Below are 22,382 nucleotides of genomic sequence, written 5' to 3'. Positions count from 1 at the left end.
CGGCCTGAACACACAAGTATTTGCTAACTACATTACATGGGATGAATCCTACCCATTCATTAAGCACTTAAGAAAAGTCCTCACTATGTTTAGTCAGGCTAAAACTTACATAGGTCTTTAAATCCAAGGTAGGACTTGCAAGAAATGTATGTTCCTGTGCCTTTCCCTAATATTCAAATTTGGGCCTGTTAAATCCAAGGGAAATGCTAAAGGTAGTGTCATGCATAGTAACAGCAATTACATAGTTATTTGGTAATTGGAAAATGAATGCATTGATACAGGTGCTTTAGTCTTTCATTGTTGTATGAAGAAGGACTAATTGCGTGGTAGTTTTACTTAGCAGGAAAACCTGCAAGTGGATGTTACATAATATATTTTTTTAAGCCATTCTAACTTGCAAATAAACTGTGATTTACCTTTTAATAGAGTATGTCAGTCATTACTAGCACCATAAAAATACCTATTTTTTTTCTCAGCAGCCAAAGAGAATGCTAAAGTGATGCTTGCATTTTCAGACCAGTGTCTGCATGTTTTTAATCAACCTGTAATTTTGTTTAAATTCTTGATTCACCACTAAACAATGGCGACACTTAAATGCTGATTATTCTTAGGAAAAAAACTCCACCCTACAATTGCAATTACAAGAACCTCCATGTCCTGGTTAGGAAAATTCTTGATTGTGAATATGCTTCCTGCTATGATGAATTGGTTTTTAGATGTAATGTTGGTCTCGTATAATAACTTTGAACCTTAGTTTGCTATTTCTTTATAGCTGTAGCAAGAACAGTAATACAAAAGGAAAATAAAGCTGAGTCTGAAAGGGTACGATTTTCACATTTAAGTTGAACTAGATGATCTTTTGAGGTCCCTTCCAACCCTTGGGATTCTGTGATTCTGTGATTCTGTGAATGCAGGACAGCATATGCTCTCGCTGCAGTGGATCTATAGATCCTCTTAACAATTATATTGTTTCTTATATATATCACATCATGTGTTGATGCGACTAATAATTGATAGTAATAGTTAAGAATAGCTGCAGGTTGTGATTTTTAAAAGGAGCTCCTGTTTATTCTATCAACTTACGTTGTATGGAACTATATGGTCTTTAACGTCCCTTCCAAACCAAACCATTCTGTGATTATGGTATGGTTTAATGGAATACCTGGTTGGATCTCAGTGCTGCCACCTGAGCTCATGGGGCAACAGTGTTAGTGGTCCTCTGTGTACAATGCAGTTCAACTCACTGTTTTCAGCTGGTATCTGTGAAATCAAAATAGGGTTCACGGGTTGCATCTCTGGAAGATGTGGCCAGAGAGCAAGTCACCAGTTGGTAAGATTAAATTCTCTGTATTTCTGTTAGGAAATCTGCAGATGGTCTGCAGATTAGATGATCTGCAGATTAGATCTGAAAAGTCCTGCACTAAAATAGGAAACGACAACTTTCCAATTCCTCCTTGTTTATGTGTAGAGATTTATTTCTAGGCATGCCAAGCTTCAGTCTTGACCAGTTTCCTTTTTTAACTTCGAAAACATAAATATACCAACTTTCTCCACTTGGGCATATAAAACCACCAAACTATTTCTTCTCCCATCCCAACTTGGAAATAAAAAAGTGATTCTTGAGTTAAAGTCTTGAATAATAATAACTGGCTCCTGACTTCAGATGTACAGGCTCAGTTTTTAAGTTGCACACATGCACAGTAATTGACTTTATAATGTTGGCTCCAAGGTTCATAGCTCTATCCTAGAAGTTCGGCTGACAGAAGAAATGAAGGGCTGATAAAGTAAATAGTGGCGTAGCTTAGCCATAACACTGTTACCTCAGGCCTTGATATAGTGTTTGTATTTTGTTCCTATCCCCTTGAAGTGACAGAAACAGTATTACGGTCTCTGTGCAGGATTTCAGTGTTTGTGGGACATAGGGGACTTACAGAGAGAAGGCAAGGGATGGTTTGTGTCTGGTGTCTAGATCGGAGGGGAGATTCTGCTAAGAACTGTTTTGAATGTATTCATAATGTACACAACTCTTTTCTTTTTCTATTTTTTTTCTTCAGGAGAAGAAGGAACACAAACACACACAGAGAGCAGCAGCCAAGAAGCTGAAGGACAGACACGATGCCAGTCTTGCACATCCACATTCCTCAAGCTTATCTGGAGATTTCTGATAATTTTGTCCGTCTCTTCTTCCTGGGTCGGGACCACGCAGTTTGTTAAAATCACGTATGAGACCTTTGACTGTCCTTTTTTCATGACTTGGTTCTCAACAAATTGGAACATTATGGTTTTTCCCATTTATTATTCTGGGCACCTTGCAACTGCACAGGAAAAGCAGTCTCCAATCAGAAAATTCAGGTAGGCTTTATTGTGGCAATATCCCTTTGATCAGCCTGATCTCTGTGGACTGAGGTCACTGCTCTTCTCAGTTTGACCCATGGTGTCAGAAGGCAGAATAAAGGTCATGCTGCAGAAAATCTCATTCATAAATAGCTTACAAAAAGCTAAAAGATGACTCATATATGCTTAAATAAATGGATCATTAATTGTTAGAGGGGGTTTTTACTGAGTTGAAAAGGTCAGTAATTTGTTTATAGTCTTGCTATTATACTATCTAATATCTCTATATTTTGTGCTTGTCTGGATCAGGCAATTAACCTGTTCTGGTCTATTTATGATAGAACAGTAGCGTAAAGGGGAACCAAAACAACTCATAGTTGAGAAGAAAGATGCTCAAAGCTAAGGAGATGGCTTCCGTGCAGAAGACCATGGCTTGCTGTCTATGCTCAGTCAGTATAGCAGGCTGAAAACTTCCCTTTCCTCCTCCTGCTGCATAGCACAGAGGAAGAGGATCCTAGTAGCCTTCTCTGCTCTCATTTGTGCGTGGTAGGAATTAAAGCAGGTTTTCCTCCCACTGTAGCTCTGAGGAGTAAGTTGGCATAGCCTAGTGGCTGTCATCCTGAGGAAATGATGTGAAGGCTTTGTCCCTTCTTCCGTCAGGCTCCATGTGGAAATACCTCTTCCTCTGTGTAGCAAGAGCCAGGGGAAGACATCCCTGTGACTCCAGCCTTCCCTAACGCTACATGGCAGTACGTTGGAATTGAACTTTCAGCTTCAGATGCAAAGGAGCTCATAGTACCAACTATAACATTATTCTGCAGGGCTGGAAATTTGTAAATCCCTCTTCAATAGGCATTGTGGAATCACAGAAATACAAGGTTAGAGAGGAATCCAAACAGTTCGTCGGGTCCAGCCACAAGCACTGCAGCAGGACCAAGCTGGCTTAGCTTCACCCGAGCCAGTTCTTAAGAAAGCCATATCTGACATATCCTCAGGGCTTGGAAGTACCACCATGGTATGGGACAATTCATTTCCCAGTTCCTCCTCCACTTCCATTATTCTACCAATATGACAGTGCCGTAGAAGCTGCTTTAAAAGATGGAACTAAATTCAGCTTGCCAAGATATAACACACCTTGCCCATGGAGGGATGAAATTCACAGGATGATTTTGAGCTGGTACCCAGTTCTGTTACTGCAGTGCAGACTTGCTTTGAAAATAATCTTACTGACTTCAGCAGAATTGTCTGTTCTGCAAGGTATTAACCAGCGTGTGGCACATACCTTGTTCCTGCTAACAGGGTTCAGCACAGTTGTCATTGAATGCACAGCGAATTCAATTTGCGACTGTCAGGCTGGAGTGTAGCAGGGCCAAATTCTTCCCTCAGCTGCTTTTGCCAGGATCTGGGATGTAATATGGTCCTAAATTCTCATTTCTGTCAATTCAGCATGACTGAAATTGAACAGTTACACTTAATTAACTGCTTCTCTGAAAACCCTAGTGTACGTTAATGATGCCTTCATTCAGATTCTTGCTGGAGTATTTGTGAGAACATTAACAGTGTCAGCTTGGCTTCTGGGTATGGGGTAAAGTAATAGCAGAAGCACAGCAGATAAGGAAGAAGGTGAGAATAAATATCCTTGCAGATCGATTTGTTGCAGTTAGTTGGTTGATTATATATGCATCAAAGCAAAATTTTGGGCAAAACATTTGTGGCAGTGCATAATGTAAGTATGCTTAAATAATTAATAGATTTCCCAAGCTGTTAGGAGTTCAGCTTTTAAAGATGAGGACGCGTGCTTACATGCCCAGAAGAATTTTTGCACACACAGAGATGTGAAGTAGGTTTGTGAATGCATGGAAACAGGAGACCAGTGTTAGCGCTGATGGGCATCTTCCCAGAGTATTTCCTATTCCAGATATGTAGGGAACTCACATGCTAGGGATGAGGTAACTGCTGGCAAATACTGAGTTTATTATGGACATCAACTACTTTGTCTGTGCTGTGTTATGACTTGACAAGCCAAACTCTTTCAGTTTAGGTATGGGAAAGGGCACATCTTCAGGATGAGCACTTGATTTTTTTGTGACTTAAAGAAATGAAAAGCATCATTTTTAGTATTTACATTTAGAGAGTTGTAGGCAGATTTAGTTCAAAAAGGGTGTTGGAGGTCCTTTAACCCAACCTTCTACCAAGGACAGAGTTATTTTCAAAGCTGGATGAGTTGTTTGTATAATTGCTTGGTTTGTGTTCTTGATATTGTTCCTGTTACAAAGCATTTTATTACATTCTATATGATTTCTTGTTGCTTCATTTGCTATTTTTATTTCTGTGGAGTAGCTAATTCTTGGTCAATAAAACCCATCCTGTAGTGATTCCAAGCCTGCCTCAGAGTATAGAGGTGATTTCTCTTTGTGTTTCTGGAGGATGTAGTTACTCAGTAGGAGTTTTAAAGTCATATGATATTTTGTCCAGCAGATGTTCCTGGTGGATCAGAACAAACACTGTCTGTGATATCCTGGCTGAGGTCAGTGATCATGCAAGTGACTTGCAGAGTGCTGCCCCAGGCTAGCAAAGCTGTATAGAGCCACTGTTACTTTAATAAATTCCACTTGGAAGGATAGAAGTCTCAATCTTCAACTCTAGATTTGCTTTCTGAAAGGTTTATAATTTTTGAGATTGTAAATTGTATATTTCTTACTATTTACACTTTATCTTGGAGATCACATTTTGTGGTCTTAGAAACTAACTCATGGTTATTACCTCCATGCTGCATTTCAGTAAAGTATCTTGGTTATCTTGAGGCAGAAGAAGCAGCTCTTGGTATCCCCTCAGTATTGTGGATAAGAGGCATGTCCCACATAAGAAGCTTGAAACTGCTTGCGTTAGTTCTGGATAAAACAATCTGAAGCTCAGTAAGCTCAGCACTAGGAAATCTAACCCTGCCAGTATTTACCACAGCAGAAGACTCCGCAGACTTGACATAGGATCTTAATATAGTTATAATTTGGAGTAGGTGGATAATATTTTCAATGTCAGTGAATTTTGCTTCCTCATCCACTGTCTTGGCTTCTCAAGAGCAAACACTGTGACATACAGCAGCTTTCTGTCAGAATATATCCACAATGTAATAGCTGAGGTTAGTCCTACAGGTGATATGCAGCCTTGAGGCACTGGCACTGAGTGTTGGCAGGTGCAGGTTTCACAAATATGAACATGTTGGGAAGAGTCAGTTTTCTAGTAAAAACAGAGCTCCAAGTAGCTGATACTTGCTGTCATCTGTCATCTACAAGTTTTTCACCTACAAATCTCTCCATGTTGCTTCAGTAGCTCAGTCCAGCTTCCTCTGCCATTTACAGAATGTACTGCAAATCTAGATCTTCACTGTGAAAGGCTTTTCAGAGGAGAGATGAGGATTTCTGTTGCCTGAAGCTGCTCCAACCCTGAATGGCTCAACAGTAAGGTGCCCAAAACCAGGGCTTCCCTCAAACTATTCCTGTTGGAATGCAGCATTCCTATGGTGCTGCCCCCTGATCTAGACACTGCTTATGTGAGGGGTTCATGCACAATTCCCTATCCTTTTGCTCCAGCTCTGGAACAGACAAATACAGATGTCCAGGCTCTTTCCTAGTGTTCAGACTTGGTCAGTCCTGGAAACAATTCACCAGTTGCTTAAACACCATTACTCCATCTGTCTCCTCAAATGGAGCTGGAAGGTATTTTATTGCAGTAGATGCCATCATTTAGATAGAAGGACCAAACGGCATATTAACAACTTGTGCTCAGAAAAAAGATCCTGCGGTGCTTCTTGCTACCATAATGTCACTGGTGGCCTTGCCAAGTTTTAATCTGAGTGATGTAATTACATTCTCTGTATTTGCATTTCCCCAGGTAGCATCTGTAAGCTCTGTGTTTTCTGTAAGCTGTTTTAAAACCAGTGCCTGAATTACACTCCAAAGGTGTCTGTTTGTCAGGGGCGAATAAACGCATTCTTCTGCATGGGCTGCCATCGGAATAACTAAGATGCGACACAAGCGATTTAATGGGTGCCAGAGGCAAAGCTGCATGACTGCCTGAAGTGCTGCAATTCCTGAGAGCATGGCGCACTGCCCAGAGCTGATGGCTGAGGGCTACCTGCAAATAAAAAGAGCTATTTATGTTAGAGGGCAGGTTTTAAATAGATTTCTTGTGCATTTAGAAATAGTTTGTGTCATAGTTTCAGGGTCAGCTGCCCTTAGACATGTCTCTGCCTTTAAGTCAACAGCCTACCGGAGAGATATCCATGGAGCCCTCTTTCCTGACCCCAGAGTTTTAATCACTGTCATGTCTGATGACTCCTGCGAGTTTAATTTTAGTTGCATGCCAAAGAGGCTGAGTTAATCACTGAGCAACCAGCTCTCACAAAGCCTGAGGCAATCTACTGTGGCCATGACTGGGAAAATATTCTTCCTATCTCTTCAGCCACTGAGCATTATTCATGGAGTTCTCCTAGGCACAGAGGTGAATTTGTCAAGTTTCTTTCTTGCTCAGCATGACCCTGTCACAGATATTTGCTGTATTCTTTTAATTGAGAGGTGAGGAACCACTAGCCCATTTTGTCTGATCATTGTACACTGCTGTGTGTGATGGTGTTTCTTCCATCTGTTTAAACAGCCTATTGCCTGGGACCTGTGAAGTATTTCTAGGTTTCTTTTCCTAGCTGTGAATCTCTGCTCATCCCTGCCACTGCTTCTGAGAACTCAGATAAGTGACATTTGCAGGGTTGCCACAACTGCCTCTCCCAAATAGTTGACCAACCCACAGAGTCCAACCTAGAATAATACAATAATCACTGAGTCTTCCTCATTCTGAGGACTCACAGTCAGGATACTTTGGAGTCCATCCTCCTAATTCTGCTCTGAGATTGTCTGTGTGCAGACATCCCAGAGATATGCAGGACAACAAAACCTAACCCATTCTGGCATCCTCCTCACCCTTTTTGGCTTTGGAAGCCACCTGCCTTCCTTGTGGATGGAGGAGCAGAAGCACAAGGTTTATTGGTTTATTCCCATCATCTCTCTGGCAGTGGGGGCCATGATGGATGACTGTGGTATAATTTCCCATGGCACATTTGTTGAAGACCTTTTCCTGTGGCCTTGGAGACTCCACCAGAGTGATGTGCCTGGATAATTTTGCTGTTGCCTTTGTATGCTGTCAGCATGGCACTAGGATATTTAACTGTGCCCTGCATTACTGTAAGCAGCCCAAACATCTTTCTGTCTTGTTTTAACACAACACAAGCTTGTTTCCTCCAAGACAGATCCTGAGAACTTCTGAGACAGGTTGGATTTACAACCATGTAATGATCAAATAATGCATCAGAACTGCTGGCAGAATTCCCACTGCAGGAGAGAACAGGCTTCATACAGGTCTGAGGTTCACAATACAAATCTTTTATTGCCAGGAAGACAGGGCCTGCTGGCTCTGTTGTCATGTAATGGTGACATAACCATGGTGCACCCAGGTCAGAGGCCACCTGTCTTGAAGTGAGATATAGTCTGAGCTCAGAATCACACTCTGCATCCAGCTAAATTTCAAGGGCAGAAAATCATCTTTTAAGTGTAAACTGCTGTATCTGCATGTCAACAAACATTCAAGTCTGTGCTACCAGCGAGCCCATTCTCACACAAGGAAACTCATCCGTTTTAACTCCTGTTGCAATCAGTGTTGTGAAAGCCTACAGTCAAGCTTAAGCATTAATTTATTTGCTTCACTGTTTGCTTTGTATCTCAGATAAATGATACACACCACTAGCTATTCTCTTCCTGTATGTAACGTTTCTTTTCTGATCTTTGGAGAACAGGCTGACTTCTGAGAACGTCAAGGTCAACTAGAGTGAATGAGAAAATTAACAGATCCGCCTGCCCGAGTGTTATCTTGTTGGACACCCTGGCACAGAGTTTGAGGAAGGAATTTATTATTACCAGAAATAACTGCTTTGTACCCAGGTCATTTCAGGGGAAACAGGGAATGAATAGTTACTAAGAAGAATCACAGATTCATTTAGGTTAAGACATAGCTGATCTCATGTTATCCATAGATGTTATTATTCTACTTTTCTCAAAATGAAAGTGCTGGTGTCCAATCTGATTAGTGAAAAAAATGCAGTACTTTTAACGGCAGGATTCCCCAGAGTGGTTTAGGGGTCCTGAAAACGATTGTCTTTAAAGGCAAAGCCAAATCAAGGTAATTATCACATAGCCACCTCCCACCCCCCTAAAAGCAAAAAATGTTTTCAACTTCACATTGCAGTGTAATCTCTTGTTACTAATTAGTTCTGCATATTAGCAGTCTTCCAAATGCAGCCATATTTGGTTGTGGGTACGTTTTGGCCCTGAGGCATGCAATTTAGTCACTTAATGTTACCTCTTAAGGATGCATTGCAGATTGATGGTACCTTAGTTCGCTCCACTGGTGTTTCAGTTGCATGAAGGATTCACTTGTGGGACTCTCATGTTTTAAATAGACATGTCAGAGAGCCTGCCATGTCAAGAAATGAAGTGTACTGGGAATATCTTGAAGAATATTTTGAGGGATACCTTTAACCAAGAATGCAGACAGTGGAGTTGCTAAAAAAGTCCATCCCAATTTAGGAAAGGTAGAGATGTTTCAGAAGGGGTGCAGTGATGTGCCTTTAATCAAGCTGCATGCTTGAGTACTTGGTCTCCCCTTAGCCCACACAGTACCACTTTGCCCAGGAGTGCTGTCCTGGAAAACAGTGTCTTCTGGGCTGACCGTTCCCTTTTGTGAAATCCTGAGAAGCAGACAGCTCACTGGAGTTGTGTGTGACAATGTTTGGGAAGCTAAAGATTTTGTTTGCAATTTAATCCAAAAGGAAATGTCTCTAAGCAAACATAGCTTTGCACTGTGTAATAAAACAAAGCTGTTAAATACCCTTCCCTCCCCTTTCCTTCTTTTTCTTACACTCTTGTTCAACTGGCTCAGTTCTGCTGGCTGGTGGCTCACTTTCCTACCATGGTGATGTGTCTGGCAGCATTTTTGAGTATCTTTAGGCAATTCTTAAAGCTTACTTGGCCATACGTGAGAATATATTTCAATACGAATAAAATCAAGTTTTGGAGCAAAGCAAGAAAAAATTGTCAGCTACAGAGAAAAAATTGCAGTTATAATCCCTCTGTTCATGGCCTCGAAGGCAGAGTCTGAGAACTGCCAGTGCATTGTAGATAACCTTCATCTTTGTGTGTGAGTCCCTGGGATTATTGTTGCATAGAGTGTGATTATTCCAGGTAAGTTACTTCTTTTCTATTTGTGAAAGTGCTGTTTTAAGAAGATTGTAGGTTATTTTCTCTGTGTGAATTAAAGAATAGATTCTTATGGGTTTACGGAGTAATTAGGAAAAGCACTTAATTGAATGTGATAAAAGTCTAATGAATCTTTGCTGTGCTGGTGTAAATGCTAAGGAAAATCCTAGCTGAGTTTTAAACTCCTTTCTTTTCATAGGGAATGCAGTCGGATTTTTGGTGAAGATGGTCTGACGCTGAAACTCTTTCTTAAAAGGACTGCTCCCTTTTCTATTCTGTGGACTCTGACTAACTACCTGTATTTACTGGCTTTAAAGAAGCTGACAGCCACAGACGTCTCTGCCCTATTCTGTTGTAACAAAGCTTTTGTCTTCTTGCTTTCTTGGATTGTGCTGAAAGACAGGTTCATGGGAGCAAGGGTAATGACATGCCTGCTTTTCAACTCTTTCCTGGTTTTGTAATTTCATTAAATCCATAAGCTATTGTGCTGCCACAGTGTTGCTGCTTTATGGTATATATATACCATGAAACCATTTCTCATTTAATTTTATGATGCAAACCTCAGCCTGAAGATCAGTTAGAGATCTCAGGCTCCAGAAGTAATTCAGTGAGGGAATTTCAAGAAGCTATTACAGCTAAGTGTAATTTGACAAATTGGAACAGGAGGACTTCTAGTTTCATATTAAACCTATTCTGTCTTGGCTTACAGTGCTGAAGTACAACCAATTAATTCTACTTTAAGCTTAGTGATGAATGCTTAAGTTCTAACCGAAGCAATTTTATTCCTTGTTTGTGTAGGTAGCTATTTTTAATGTGTAATATATTTTTCTTATGCCACCTATTACTTTTTACACACAAATATATATGTGCCAAATTTGGCTTAAAAGGAGCAGCAATTATTTTGCATTAAACCAAAGTGGTTTAGGACTCACTGGCAGTAATGTGGACCCTACAAAAAGAAAGAAAAGAATTCATACAAAACAATGTGTGCCTGTATCTGGGGGAAAGCAAGCATGTTTCCTGTAATTTTACATACACGAATCTCCTAATATGCATCAATTTAAACTGTTCACTTTATACCTTGGCTAAGGAGTAGCTAGGATTTCTGCCACTTCTGGTGATAGATTCCCCCACTGAAATGGCTGAAGGCCTAATGGTCGTGTTGAGTACAATCCTGATTGAACTATAAAGAGACTTGAATTTCATTAGGGACTGGTTGGGGCCAGGTATGATGCATGTGACCAGAAAAGGCCACCAGCTGGTGGATTTTCCACAAGTGTTTTCATGAAAAGTGTAAAATGCATCAGGACAGTGATCCAAGTGACTTTGTTTTTTTAAAAATCGGCATAGTAGATTTTTTCCTATTAATAGTGTAATAGAAGGGTTCAGAAATGAAAGGAAAAGGCATCCTGTTCCACAAGCAGATGATCTAGCTCTTGCAGCACCCATCAGCACACTGAAGAGAGCACTGTGCTGGGGATTTGGAATGGAAGAGGAAATTGTTTAAAGTAAAACAGTTCCCCTAATTTCCTGATGAGATGGGCTGACTGGACAGTAATGGCACAGTACCTGAACACCTCAAGACGTGTGCCATCACACAAGTGAGCTCATTGGTAGAGATCTCCCAGGAGGGTTTTGTTGGACTGGCTCAATGAAGGGTCTGCTAGACCAGGGGAAGTTGAGGAGGTGAACCTGTGATTCACAGACCTCAGCCGTAGTAGCCTTGAAGGTAAGGACGTAGGCATTTCATCTTGAAGTGCTAAAGACAGCCACTGGCGTAACTATTTCAAATACAACTTAAAATACAGGAGCATCAGGTGAATGCGACCTACATCAGCCTGCTGATGACTAACACAAAGAATACAGAAGGTTTAAAATCCTCAGTTCTTCTCTACAGAAATTAACAGGAATGGTAATTTCTCTTCTCTGCCCCTAGATCATCTCAGATTTCAGCTGAAAATACAGGAAATTTTGTAGCTTTTAAGCTATTTTTTTGTCTCAAAGCAACCTCTTTGTAGAACAAGCATTGCTTTTGCATTTTGCTAGCCTACTCTCTGAAAGAAACCTAGGTGAAAAATACTAAAGCTATTTTCAGTTACTAGTTATTTTTCACTGACTAAAAAAACCCATTGCTATAAATATGCATTAGTATTAATGCTGTAAACACTGTGAGGTTTGCACTGGAAAAGTCTGGCAGAAAAAGTGAGCAGCAAATTCTGCACATAAAAGAAACTAGTTTTGCTGCTAACTGGCAGATCCTGGATGCACTTTGCTGGAAAGGTGGTTAGCAGCATTTTCCAGCTGCTTTCCTGCCAGAATAACACTTAATGATGTTAATAACCACACAGAAGTGTTTGAGAACTAAAGTCCAACAAAACAGCACAGACCCAGCCTTTTGTGCTTTGAATGCCTCTACTGCTTTTATACCTCACCCTCTCAGAGAGCAGTGTAATTAGGTTATTTGGACAGTGAGGAGACAAAAAGAAATAAGGGCTTAATGATATACTCTGAGCCAGTGTTTTTGCTAAAGCACTCAGCACCCAGGAGCACAGCCACTTTTCAGAGGAGCTCATATCCTAGCAGCTATTTCAGAGCTTCAGAGCCATCAGGGACGTCTGCAGCATGTTGAGGTGGGGATGCAGCCAGCGCATGTGTACCTAAGGCAGCTTTCATCTGCCTGGGCTTGAGAACCAGCAGCCATCAAGGCTCAACGGCTCTGTGGCAGATACCCAGCATTGCCAGCTCCCTGTCTGCCTGTCTGCCTGTCTGAACCGCCCGCAGACACCCATGGGTGCATGGTAGCCGCACGTCCCTTTGTATGATGGCTCTCTGGTCCCCGGGCTGTGTGCTGGCACACTGCTTCCACACAGCCTGGAAAACAGGCTGGGGGGCTGGATTTTCAGATAGGCTGTCTAAAGACAAGCCTGTCTTTATGGCCACCTTATGGTATGGCATAATCTTGCCTGTGGAAGCATTGACTAGCTGCAGAAGGGCTGCTGGGGGCTGCATGCAAAGGTTCATTATCCCTGGCTGCATTTTGGGTACCTGGAGTGTGTGTTCTGCAGCAAGAGCCACATGCCCTCAGCAGTGATGCTGTAGCGTGGGAAGATGCTTGCACCCAACCCTAGAGAGAAAAACACCAGCTGGAGAAAGCATATTCATATGAGAAGGACATATACAGCAATGACTGTATAGCTATTTACCTACGAAAGTAGTGCAGGTACTTAGGTACCTTGAAGTATCCACTCCCCTGCACAAGGAAACGTAGCACAACCCCTGACTGCACTGTAATCTTCTTCGCTTGGACGCTTCTGAACATCTCACAAATGATAATGTATCCATGTTACACTGGGACATGCGGAAGTCCAGACAGCTTTAGCTGAGAGCAAGCACAAATATTTACAAGACTTCATGTATTTGAGTAGTTCTGTTGGCTTGTGTTGCTTAGATTTAGCCACATGCTTAAATGTTTGCATGTTTGAGCCCTTGGTTGTGTTTCATTTGTGAAGCTGAATTATTGCTTATTGTGTAGATACAGAGTAGTTTGGGGACTTTTAACCCCCCAAAAGCTTGAGTCTACTCTGGAGACAGGTTTCTTTCTTTACTACAGCACCTCATTTTCTGCTGTGCTCCACATGGGAAAAATGTTCCTGAGTAAAATGTTGGTTGGCCTTGCTCTCTTCTAGGGCCATGGGGAGAGGCAGGCTAATTTCATTCCTTGCCTCAGAGGCTTGAAAAGAAAGTTACTACCCTCTTCCATTAATTAAAAGCCTTGTTTAATGAGCTGTCAGCTACAACAACCAGCTTGGTTTCACTGTGACCTTGCTGCTTCTTGTCAGCTTACAGAAGCCTGCAGGATGTGCTCTCAGGTTTCTCAAACAAACACATGACAATTGCTAGGCAGGTCAGATGTGCTAATGCAGTGGTGTACAGTTTGCAAGCAAAGCTTTGAAACTTAAATAATGTTCTTGCAGCTTTCTGGTGTCAGGTCTTTATCTAATATCTCATCAGATGGTGCTCCATATGTGTCCATCACTTTGGTTGTTTCAGGAAAAAAAAGTGCCTGGCTTTCTAAATATTTGATTAAAATAGGAAACTGGCTCTCTAAATTTGGAGTAGTCAGACTGGAAGATGTTTTTCCCAATAGGAAGAATTTCTTATTGGGGATGATGGATCTACTCATTTTCATTAATACAAAGGACTTGCTGGATCTGAGCGATGAGTGCACTTAGAGTTAAATCTCGATCCTTTCCTTCAGAAAGAGGGGATAACTATATTGGACTTCTCTGTTTTGCCTTATAGAAGATATTGCTTGAAATATTATAGCTGAAATATTGCAGCTGACAGCTGAAATGCTACATCTGAATTGATGTGCAAGGCAAGATGTATAGTGCAGGCTGAGATGAAACTAGCCAGGCAATATAGCAGGGCTGTAGCTGGAAACTCATAGGAGGCAACATGCTGATGTCTGAGAGGCCTTGAATGTAATTCTGTGTTGCTTCAAGGCTGAGGCTTTTGTGGTATTTGTACCTTAGGATAAGCTGTAAGGAGAACAGCAGTACTGCACAAGTATAGTGCTAGTGAATTATACACTAAACCAAAATAGGAGGAAGAAGCTCTGTAGGGACCCTTTCCACTGAATGGGACTGAAACTCATTCTTCTAAGAGAATTTAACTTCATTTTGCTCACAGATCCTTAGGAAGATGTAAGCTCAGGGATCAGAATAAGGTATGAGTGATGGTGTGTGTGTCCTGTGCCAGATGTTCCCTGACTTTTCAGCAGGGAGAACAACAGAGGGTGATGTCTTCCAGCACTCCAGCTCATACAAGAAATGGTGGCCAGATTCCCTTTTAGGCACTGAAAAATGCAACTTGCTCCTCTGACCTCCTCAGCAGCTTGATGGTGAGAACCCTAAGTCCAGAGACGGCAGTCTTGGTTCCATGTCCCTCCTCTTGATGAAGAGACTCAAGCCCTCATCCTGGGATGCCCTAACTGCAAAGATGTGTTATTCTGGAAAGGAGGGGAGGGAAGCCATCTGGTCATCTCTCGCTAATGCGCTTCCAGATCTCATCAAACCGTTGCATTACACCTGAGAGACTGTTGAGTACATATGATTCCATGATTCCATCCCATGTCATTAAGTTGGGGGACCTGTGTTTCAAGTGCCATTTCATGGTGGATTTGGAGATATTAATGGCATCTTTAGGTTTAGGCGACAGCTAGGCAGCTTTGTTGAATCGTATGTTGGAGCTTGGATGTTTTAAATAGAAGCAGGTCGAAGGAGGTGATCCTGCCCCGCTACTCTGCTCTTGTGAGACCTCACTTGGAGTATTGTGTGCAGTTCTGGTGTCCTCAACATAAAAAGGATATGGAACTGTTTGGAACAAGTCCAGAGGAGGGCCACGAGGATGATCAGGGGACTGGAGCACCTCCGGTATGAAGATAGGCTGAGAAAGTTGGGGCTGTTCAGCCTGGAGAAGAGAAGGCTGCGTGGAGACCTCATAGCAGCCTTTCAGTATCTGAAGGGGGCCTACAAGGATGCTGGAGAGGGACTCTTCAGCAGGGACTGTAGTGACAGGACAAGGTGTAACAGGTTAAAACTTAAAACAGGAGAAGTTTAGATTGGATATAAGTAAGAAATTCTTTACTGTGAGGGTGGTGAGGCACTGGAATGGATTGCCCAGGGAAGCTGTGAATGCTCCATCCCTGGCAGTGTTCAAGGCCAGGTTGGACAGAGCCTTGGGTGGCATGGTTTAGTGTGAGGTGTCCCTGCCCATGGCAGGGGGCTTGGAACTAGATGATCTTAAGGTCCTTTCCAACCCTAACTATTCTGTGATTCTGTGATTCTATACAGACATGCACTGTGGTTTGTGACTCTGCCTTCAGCACTGCAACTGCAATGTGAGGGGGTACCTGTGTGACTAAGTTACCAGTAAAATAGGGCTAACAGTGAAAGGGAAATACTTAAAACTGCACCCAGGAGATAAGTTCCCTAGTGAAGATGTTGGCCTAGATATGTATGGGACTTAGGAGCACTAATTTTTTTACCTGTAGTCTCAGAGATTGGTTCTACCTTGTGAGGTGATTCTTGGTTCCCCATTGTCCCCCATGTGTGGACACATTTACCTGAGTCAAGCATGTGTCCCTGTCTTGTGTGTCCTTTGCAGCATGGTTTTATTCTATAGACTGGCTCTGTTGAAATTGTTTCATGGGATTTTTGTGTGTCTCAGTCTGGCTCACATCCGTTTTATACAAGTATCAGTGTGTTTTCTGGGACTTCTGGTAAAACTATAGAGATCTGAAAGTCAGGCTTCTCTGCAAAAGGATGCACATGATTTGATTAAGATGCCTTTAAAGTCTGTGGTGTGAAGCATGTGAAGCTTAAGTTTGTCTAGTAGTAAATATATCTTAAATGAAGTTTAATGAGGTTTTCCAGGAAGCATCTAACTCACACTGGTGTTAGTTCAGGAGTTGTACCAGAGCTGCAGGAGCAAGAAGATGAAAAGCCCTGTTTGGCTCAGCCGCTGAGTTTGGGAGACAGTTGATACGGCAGTATTTGCAGAGGCGAGCCCTGTCTACTTTACCTACCACATTAGTTTCTTCCTCTGTAGACCTCCCTGCCCTTGGCAAGGGGGTTGGAACTAAAAATCTTAAGGTCCTTTCCAACCCTAACTATTCTATGATTCTGCAAATGGAGAGAGCCTGCCTTGCCTGTCCACTGGGAAGCTGTGTGATTTAATGGTTATCTGGGAATAGAAGACAGATTTGGAACCTTAAATGTTGCTGTTGATTGTGTAAATGCCAGCTATCAGTATCTGCATTTGTGCATCTACTGCTCTACACCAAGCTCTAGTACATGAGCATCCTTTTTATAATGATAAAATCTTTAATCTAATACTAATTAAAAAATAATCATCTCTATAAAAACCCCTATCTTTCAAAACTGGGGCTGTGATTTTCCACAAGTCTGAGGAAACACATTTTCCTCTGCAGTCAATGGAAGCTATTTGGTGTCTTTGATTCAGACTGCGTATTTACATGCTGAGTGCAATTAGGTAGAGAGGGGGAGTTTTTCAAAGAACAAAACATGTTGTGATCCCTGCCGCTTTCTCAAGGTCCTTGGAGTCAAGACCCAGGATTTCAGATACAGTGTAGTTAATTATTTCTGTTCTCTTTCTTTGAATCTGCTTAGAAATCTGGGCTTTTTCAAATGAGGCAAAAACCTAAGCACAAACATAAAGGGTTCATAAAGTAATGTGGTCATGCCTGTCCAAGAAAGCTGGCAGGGCTGTTGTGCACAACCTGTAAGAGCTCCCAGTGGTACACTGGTATTCCACGATACAGGGTCATTCTCCTGGGCTTATGTCCAGGAAGGTGGGCCATCTAAATGTTTTAGTTTCGTTAAATATTTCTCTTGTTGTATAGTAGAATATAATGTCATAACATTTATTGATCTTGGAGTCACATTCCAAAGTGGATGTTTAGCTTATAAAATACTTAATGATGGGTGCTCTTTCAGTAGGTCTCTGGAGAATTTTCAGTACTATACATCCATATCGCTGTCAGTGCATACACTTTCATTATGTTTTACATCTCTCCCAAATGTCCATAATTTTCCCCATTTAAGGGAAAACAAGAAAGCTTTAAGTCAGAGAAAGTAGCTAGTGACGCTCATTAAAACCCCATGCAGTGATAATTTCTTTCTGTGTAATGAAATTGCACTGAGCTTTTACATTGCTTTGCTTTGTCTGTGCAGATAGTTGCAGCAATAATGGCAATCACAGGAATTGTAATGATGGCATATGCAGATGGTTTCCAGGGTGATTCAATTATTGGAGTAGCGTATGCTGTTGGATCAGCCTCTACATCAGCATTGTATAAGGTAGGTCATAACTGTTTATTAGTATTCTTCTGTTCTTTAACATTGGATGTTAAAAATGCATGAGTGCAAAGGGAATTCCTTTAAAATAAATGTTTTATTTTATTCATCCCTCCTGCATCATTCATATTGTGACCAGGAGATGTTGCAATGTCAGGAAATCTACGATGAGGGTAATTAGTTGTTAGCTGCCAAATATTCAGAATGACTTCACTTTATGAGCCTTTAATGAAATCTCCATCACTATGCTGCAAGGAGTTTGGATAATGTTTTAATCATGTCCTGGTACCACACTTTATCGACAGTATTTTGAAGGGGATTGCCATCTGCAGCAGAGAGGAGAGCCTGAATGCAGGCAGTGCTGCTTTCCTTGAGCAGGGACGGATGGCTCATCCCTGCTCTGCAGTGCAGCTGTCTTGCATATTCTGTGCTCGTGCTGGGCTTGGAGCCCCTGTGTGTGCCTGGTGCATGTGATGCAGGGCCTTGCCCCCTGCTTGAAAGTACTGGCTGCTCTTGAAGGTGAGGGATGAAGAAGGCGGGGAGAGTCTGAGTTAGGCTGAGCTAAACATGGCTTTATTTATTGTCAGCTCGGAGAGGGTGAAAAGGAGCAGAAGTTTAGACTTGGTTGAAGTGCAGTAAGAAGTTGCCTCCCAGCTTTAGACTTTGCTTGCCTTTCTAATAAATTTGTTCTGACCATTCACAAGTCACTCGCCTGTAACTTTAACCATAACTTCAGCTGTATACGGGTCTGCATCAAAAGAAGGTGACCAGCAGATTGAAGTAGGTGATTCTGCCCCTCCTTGCTCTTGTGAGACCCCACTTAGGGCACTGTGTGCAATCCTGGTGTCCTCAACATAAGAAGGACATGGAGCTGTTGGAGCAAGTCCAGAGAAGGGCCATGAGGATGATCGGGAACTGGAGCACCTCTCGTATGAAGATAGGCTGAGAAAGTTGGGGCTGTTCAGCATGGAGAAGAGAAGGCTGCGTGGAGACCTCATAGCAGCCTTCCAGTATCTGAAGGGGGCCTAACAAGGATGCTGGAGAGGGACTCTTCATCAGGGACTGTAGAGATAGGACAAGGGGGAAAGGGTTTAAATTTAAAAAAGGAAAGTTCACCTTAGGTACAAGGAAGAAGTTCTTTACTGTGGGGGTGGTGAGGCACTGGAACAGGTTGCCCAAAGAAGTGGTAAATGCTCCATCCCTGGCAGTGTTCAAGGCCAGGTTGGACAGAGCTTTGGGTGACATGGTCTAGGGTGAGGTGTTCCTGCCCATGGCAGGGGGATTGGAACTTGATGATCTTAAGGTCCTTTCCAACCCTAACCATTCTGTGATTCAAAGTGTATGAATTTAAGCTCACATAGGCGGATCCTGTCAGAGGCTTGTGCTGTCTGTGAGCCTGAGGTGAGTCCTTTGAGGGTAGGCTTTCCTCTCTCAGCAGGGTCATGCTGTGGAAGTCACTGGAGTCTCCTCACAAATCCTAACAGTGCCAAGCACAGCCCAAATCCTATAACATAGTTGCATGGTGTTGTCCTTGAATTCTTAGTTACACTGGCTCCTCATGGCATTTTGCATTAAGCTTTGTTACACAGACTCAGCTGCCATAGAACCATAGAATGATATATCCCCACATAATAAGGTAGTATCCTCCTGTGCTAAAATGCAGGAAGGGGCAGAAATCAGAACAAAGATCCCAGTTCAAAACTCCTCTGTAGGAAAGGGCCAGGTTGTGGCACACTGACCTGATCAGGGCTGTACTGTGTCTTTGTCTCCCCAAGGGACTGGAGACTCTGTGCAAGGAGAATTTTGACAAACATGATGTCTAAAACACTCCTTTCTTCTCTCCTTTACAGGTTTTGTTCAAAATGTTTCTTGGAAGTGCAAACTTCGGGGAAGCGGCACATTTTGTTTCTACCCTGGGCTTCTTCAATTTAATTTTCATCTCTGTTACCCCAATCATACTGTATTTTACGAAAGTGGAGTACTGGTCCCCTTTCTCTGCTGTGCCGTGGGGTTACCTGTGTGGAGTAGCTGGACTCTGGTTAGGTATGTGATAAAAAATGGACTAATTTTTCTAGCTCTTCTGCCTCCTACCCTAATACAAAAACAGGCTCAGGCACAAACAGTTCTCCCCACCCCCTTAAGCAGCAGAGCTCTCTCATAGATTAAATCTGATCCCTGTGCAAACAGGTACTCCTTGATAAATGATTCATGTTTTTCATAAGAAGCCTTTGTATTAACAGCAGAGAGTAAACGTGAAGCAGTCATGTTAATTGTCTAGTTTTCATCTTTACATTCCTACCATAATTTCGTTGGTATTTCACTGTCTCTGTCACAGTTTGATTGATTGCTATAAATCCAGTTTCAAAGGGCTGCGTGTACCCTGTTGTTCCTGGTGTGCTCTGTGGAGTGTGTGCACTGACAGAGACACCCACAGCGCTGGGGCACCTTTCTGTGGGTGCTGCAGGGCTCTGGGCAGAGCTCACACAGCTGTGCATTAACCTGCAAAGGCTAGTGCTGTTTCATTGCCTGTGGTCTTCACCTCCCCTATGCCCTTCCACAACGCTCCCTCTTTCAGAGCCGCAATTGCTATCCTCTAGCCAGCCAGAATATATAGTTGGATTCAGCCCAGGGACGTTTTAATTTCCAGGTGTAACAACATCCTTTCCTTTAGTAAAGTCTGTATTATTTGATAATTGAAGATGTTTTTGTCTCCACTACAAGTGTATTAAATGGAAACCAAAAGGATGTAATTGGCCGGTACATAGCCCATCCATGCAGCCATCCCAAGACATGGTTGGGCTGATAACTGACAGCACCTTAAAACTGCTCTAACCAGAATTGCAGCTGCTCTGTGAGCACCTAAGGGACAAAAGTATGGATAATTTATCACCCAGCTATCTACCCAAGCATATAATCCCAGGCACAAGGGAACAACCTTGCAGAGTGGGCAGGCTTCCTCCTTTTATGTAGAGGACTCATCAGCAGGTCTGGGTGGGGAACTTGTGATGCTGCCACAGCACACAAAACTAGTCCCTGGCTGCGAGAGCTGGAGGAGCACCCTAGGGAATGGTGTGAAAAGCAAGTGTTTGCAGTTTGGTTTTGATCTCTCAAGGAAATTGGAGTTGGCTGGGAATGCTGTCATGTAAAAATACCCCAACCCATAAATTAAAGGTGTACATTTGTACTTCTGTCAGCTTTCATTTTGCATTCAGCGTGGCAGAAAGACCATGATCTCACTCCGATCTCCGTAGTTCACAGTTTACTTCATCAGGTAATTGTATTTAGTGTCCTTTAGAGCATGAATTCCTGCTGCTATCACCTTTGGTGTGTGGTTGAGGTAGAGAGGGGTGGGGCCTTTCCTCAGTGAAAAGTCTTACTAAGACAAGGACAGCACAGCCTCAGCCAAAATGGGGAAGCTAAGGTCACATCCTGCTGATAGGAGAAATGATGGCTTATGGCAGCAAAACTGGGTTGTTGGTACCTGATTAAAGCTTGGACAAAGCTGTGAAATACAGTGTGATAACGGTGGTATTACAGTTAGTGAAAGGGCATGCAGCCCTCCCTCTTCCCTCATGCAGAGCTGCCCCTCATTTCACACTCATATATAAAAAATTAAAAATGAATCACTGTGACAACTACATCACTGTGGTGTGCATACTGAGCATGTATCGTAGGGTCAAGGTGGAGGACAAAAGCTTCACTGTAGTGTTTTTCTCCATAAATCACATATTAATTTCTCTGTTTATCCCTAGCTTTCAATATTCTGGTTAATGTTGGTGTCGTGCTTACATACCCCATTCTGATCTCAATTGGCACAGTGCTCAGCGTCCCTGGAAATGCAGGTACAAGTACCATGGTTGTTAGTAGAAAAATAAACACACGGGCATGCAGATAACAGAAGTTTATTGTCTACATAGTCAAAGTCACAAGTTTCAAAAGCAGTTTTGTCTCCTACAGCTTCTACAGATACTCCTGGTGATGGTGGGTGTTTCAGATGGTGAAAGTATTTGGGTTTTGTCTTGCCTCTTTCTCTGGGAGTGACAGGGTACATGCATACCATGCAGAGGAGAGAGCAGGCTGATCCCCAGCCAGCAGCCCAAAGCTGCTGGTTGCTGCTGAGAAATGGTGGGGTCAGCGTGCTGCTGCTGCAGCTCAGCACTGGGCTGGTGACTTTGCCATGCAGCAGCAAGGCAGGATGTACATGTGGACGTTTACTTCGGAGTCGTATCTTATTGAATAGCCTCTGTCTCCTCCTCCACCTTCTTAGCCTCACTACGCCAGCTATTTGAGCATGTTTTCAACGGGATGGGTGCCCTGGTGACAGAAGATAGAGATGGCAGAGTTATTGAACACCTTCTTTGTCTCTGTCTACTCTGCCGGAGGCAGTCCTGAAGAGCCCTGTACTCCTGAGACCTCAGATGAAGTCAGGTCACTGGAGCAGTTGGCCTTAGTCGACGAGGAATGGGTTAGGGACCAGTTGAGCAATCTGGACATCCATAAATCCATGGGTCCAGATGGGATGCACCCGCGGGTGCTGAGGGAACTGGCGGAAGTCATTGCTAGACCACTCTCCATCATCTTTACCAAGTCTTGGGAAACGGGAGAGGTGCCTGAGGACTGCAGGAAAGCAAATGTCACTCCAGTCTTCAAAAAGGGCAAGAAGGAGGATCAGGGTAACTATAGACCGGTCAGCCTCACCTCCATCCCTGGGAAAGTGATGGAGCACCTTATCCTTGATGCCATCTTAAGGCATGTCAAGGATAAGAGGGTTATGAGGGGCAGTCAACATGGCTTTACCAAGGGGAAGTCATGCTTGACCAACCTCATAGCCTTTTATGAGGAAATAACATTGTGGATGGATGATGGC

The 22,382-nt window shown here is 42.7% G+C and overlaps 1 protein-coding gene across 2 annotated transcripts in view; it reads left to right on the top strand.

The window, feature by feature from the left end:
• The window catches only part of SLC35F4 (solute carrier family 35 member F4), a gene marked incomplete at both ends in the record, with an annotated part of 134,541 nt that overhangs the window by 110,210 nt on the left and 1,949 nt on the right, over window positions 1–22,382 (top strand). Inside the window, 5 exons of one of the 2 annotated variants that reach the window (XM_080619125.1) lie at window positions 2,058–2,352; window positions 9,835–10,054; window positions 17,393–17,518; window positions 19,366–19,558; window positions 21,268–21,357. In XM_080619125.1, coding sequence (XP_080475251.1) covers window positions 2,058–2,352; window positions 9,835–10,054; window positions 17,393–17,518; window positions 19,366–19,558; window positions 21,268–21,357 — 924 coding nt within the window. Of the gene's footprint in view, window positions 1–2,054; window positions 2,353–9,834; window positions 10,055–17,392; window positions 17,519–19,365; window positions 19,559–21,267; window positions 21,358–22,382 lie in introns of both variants that reach the window. The other variant, XM_080619124.1, reaches the window with a different exon arrangement.

This window comes from Psittacula echo (assembly GCF_963264785.1).
Source record: "Psittacula echo genome assembly, chromosome: 5".
Taxonomy (NCBI): Eukaryota; Metazoa; Chordata; class Aves; order Psittaciformes; family Psittacidae; genus Psittacula; species Psittacula echo.
This window is presented reverse-complemented; position numbering and strand designations above follow the sequence as displayed.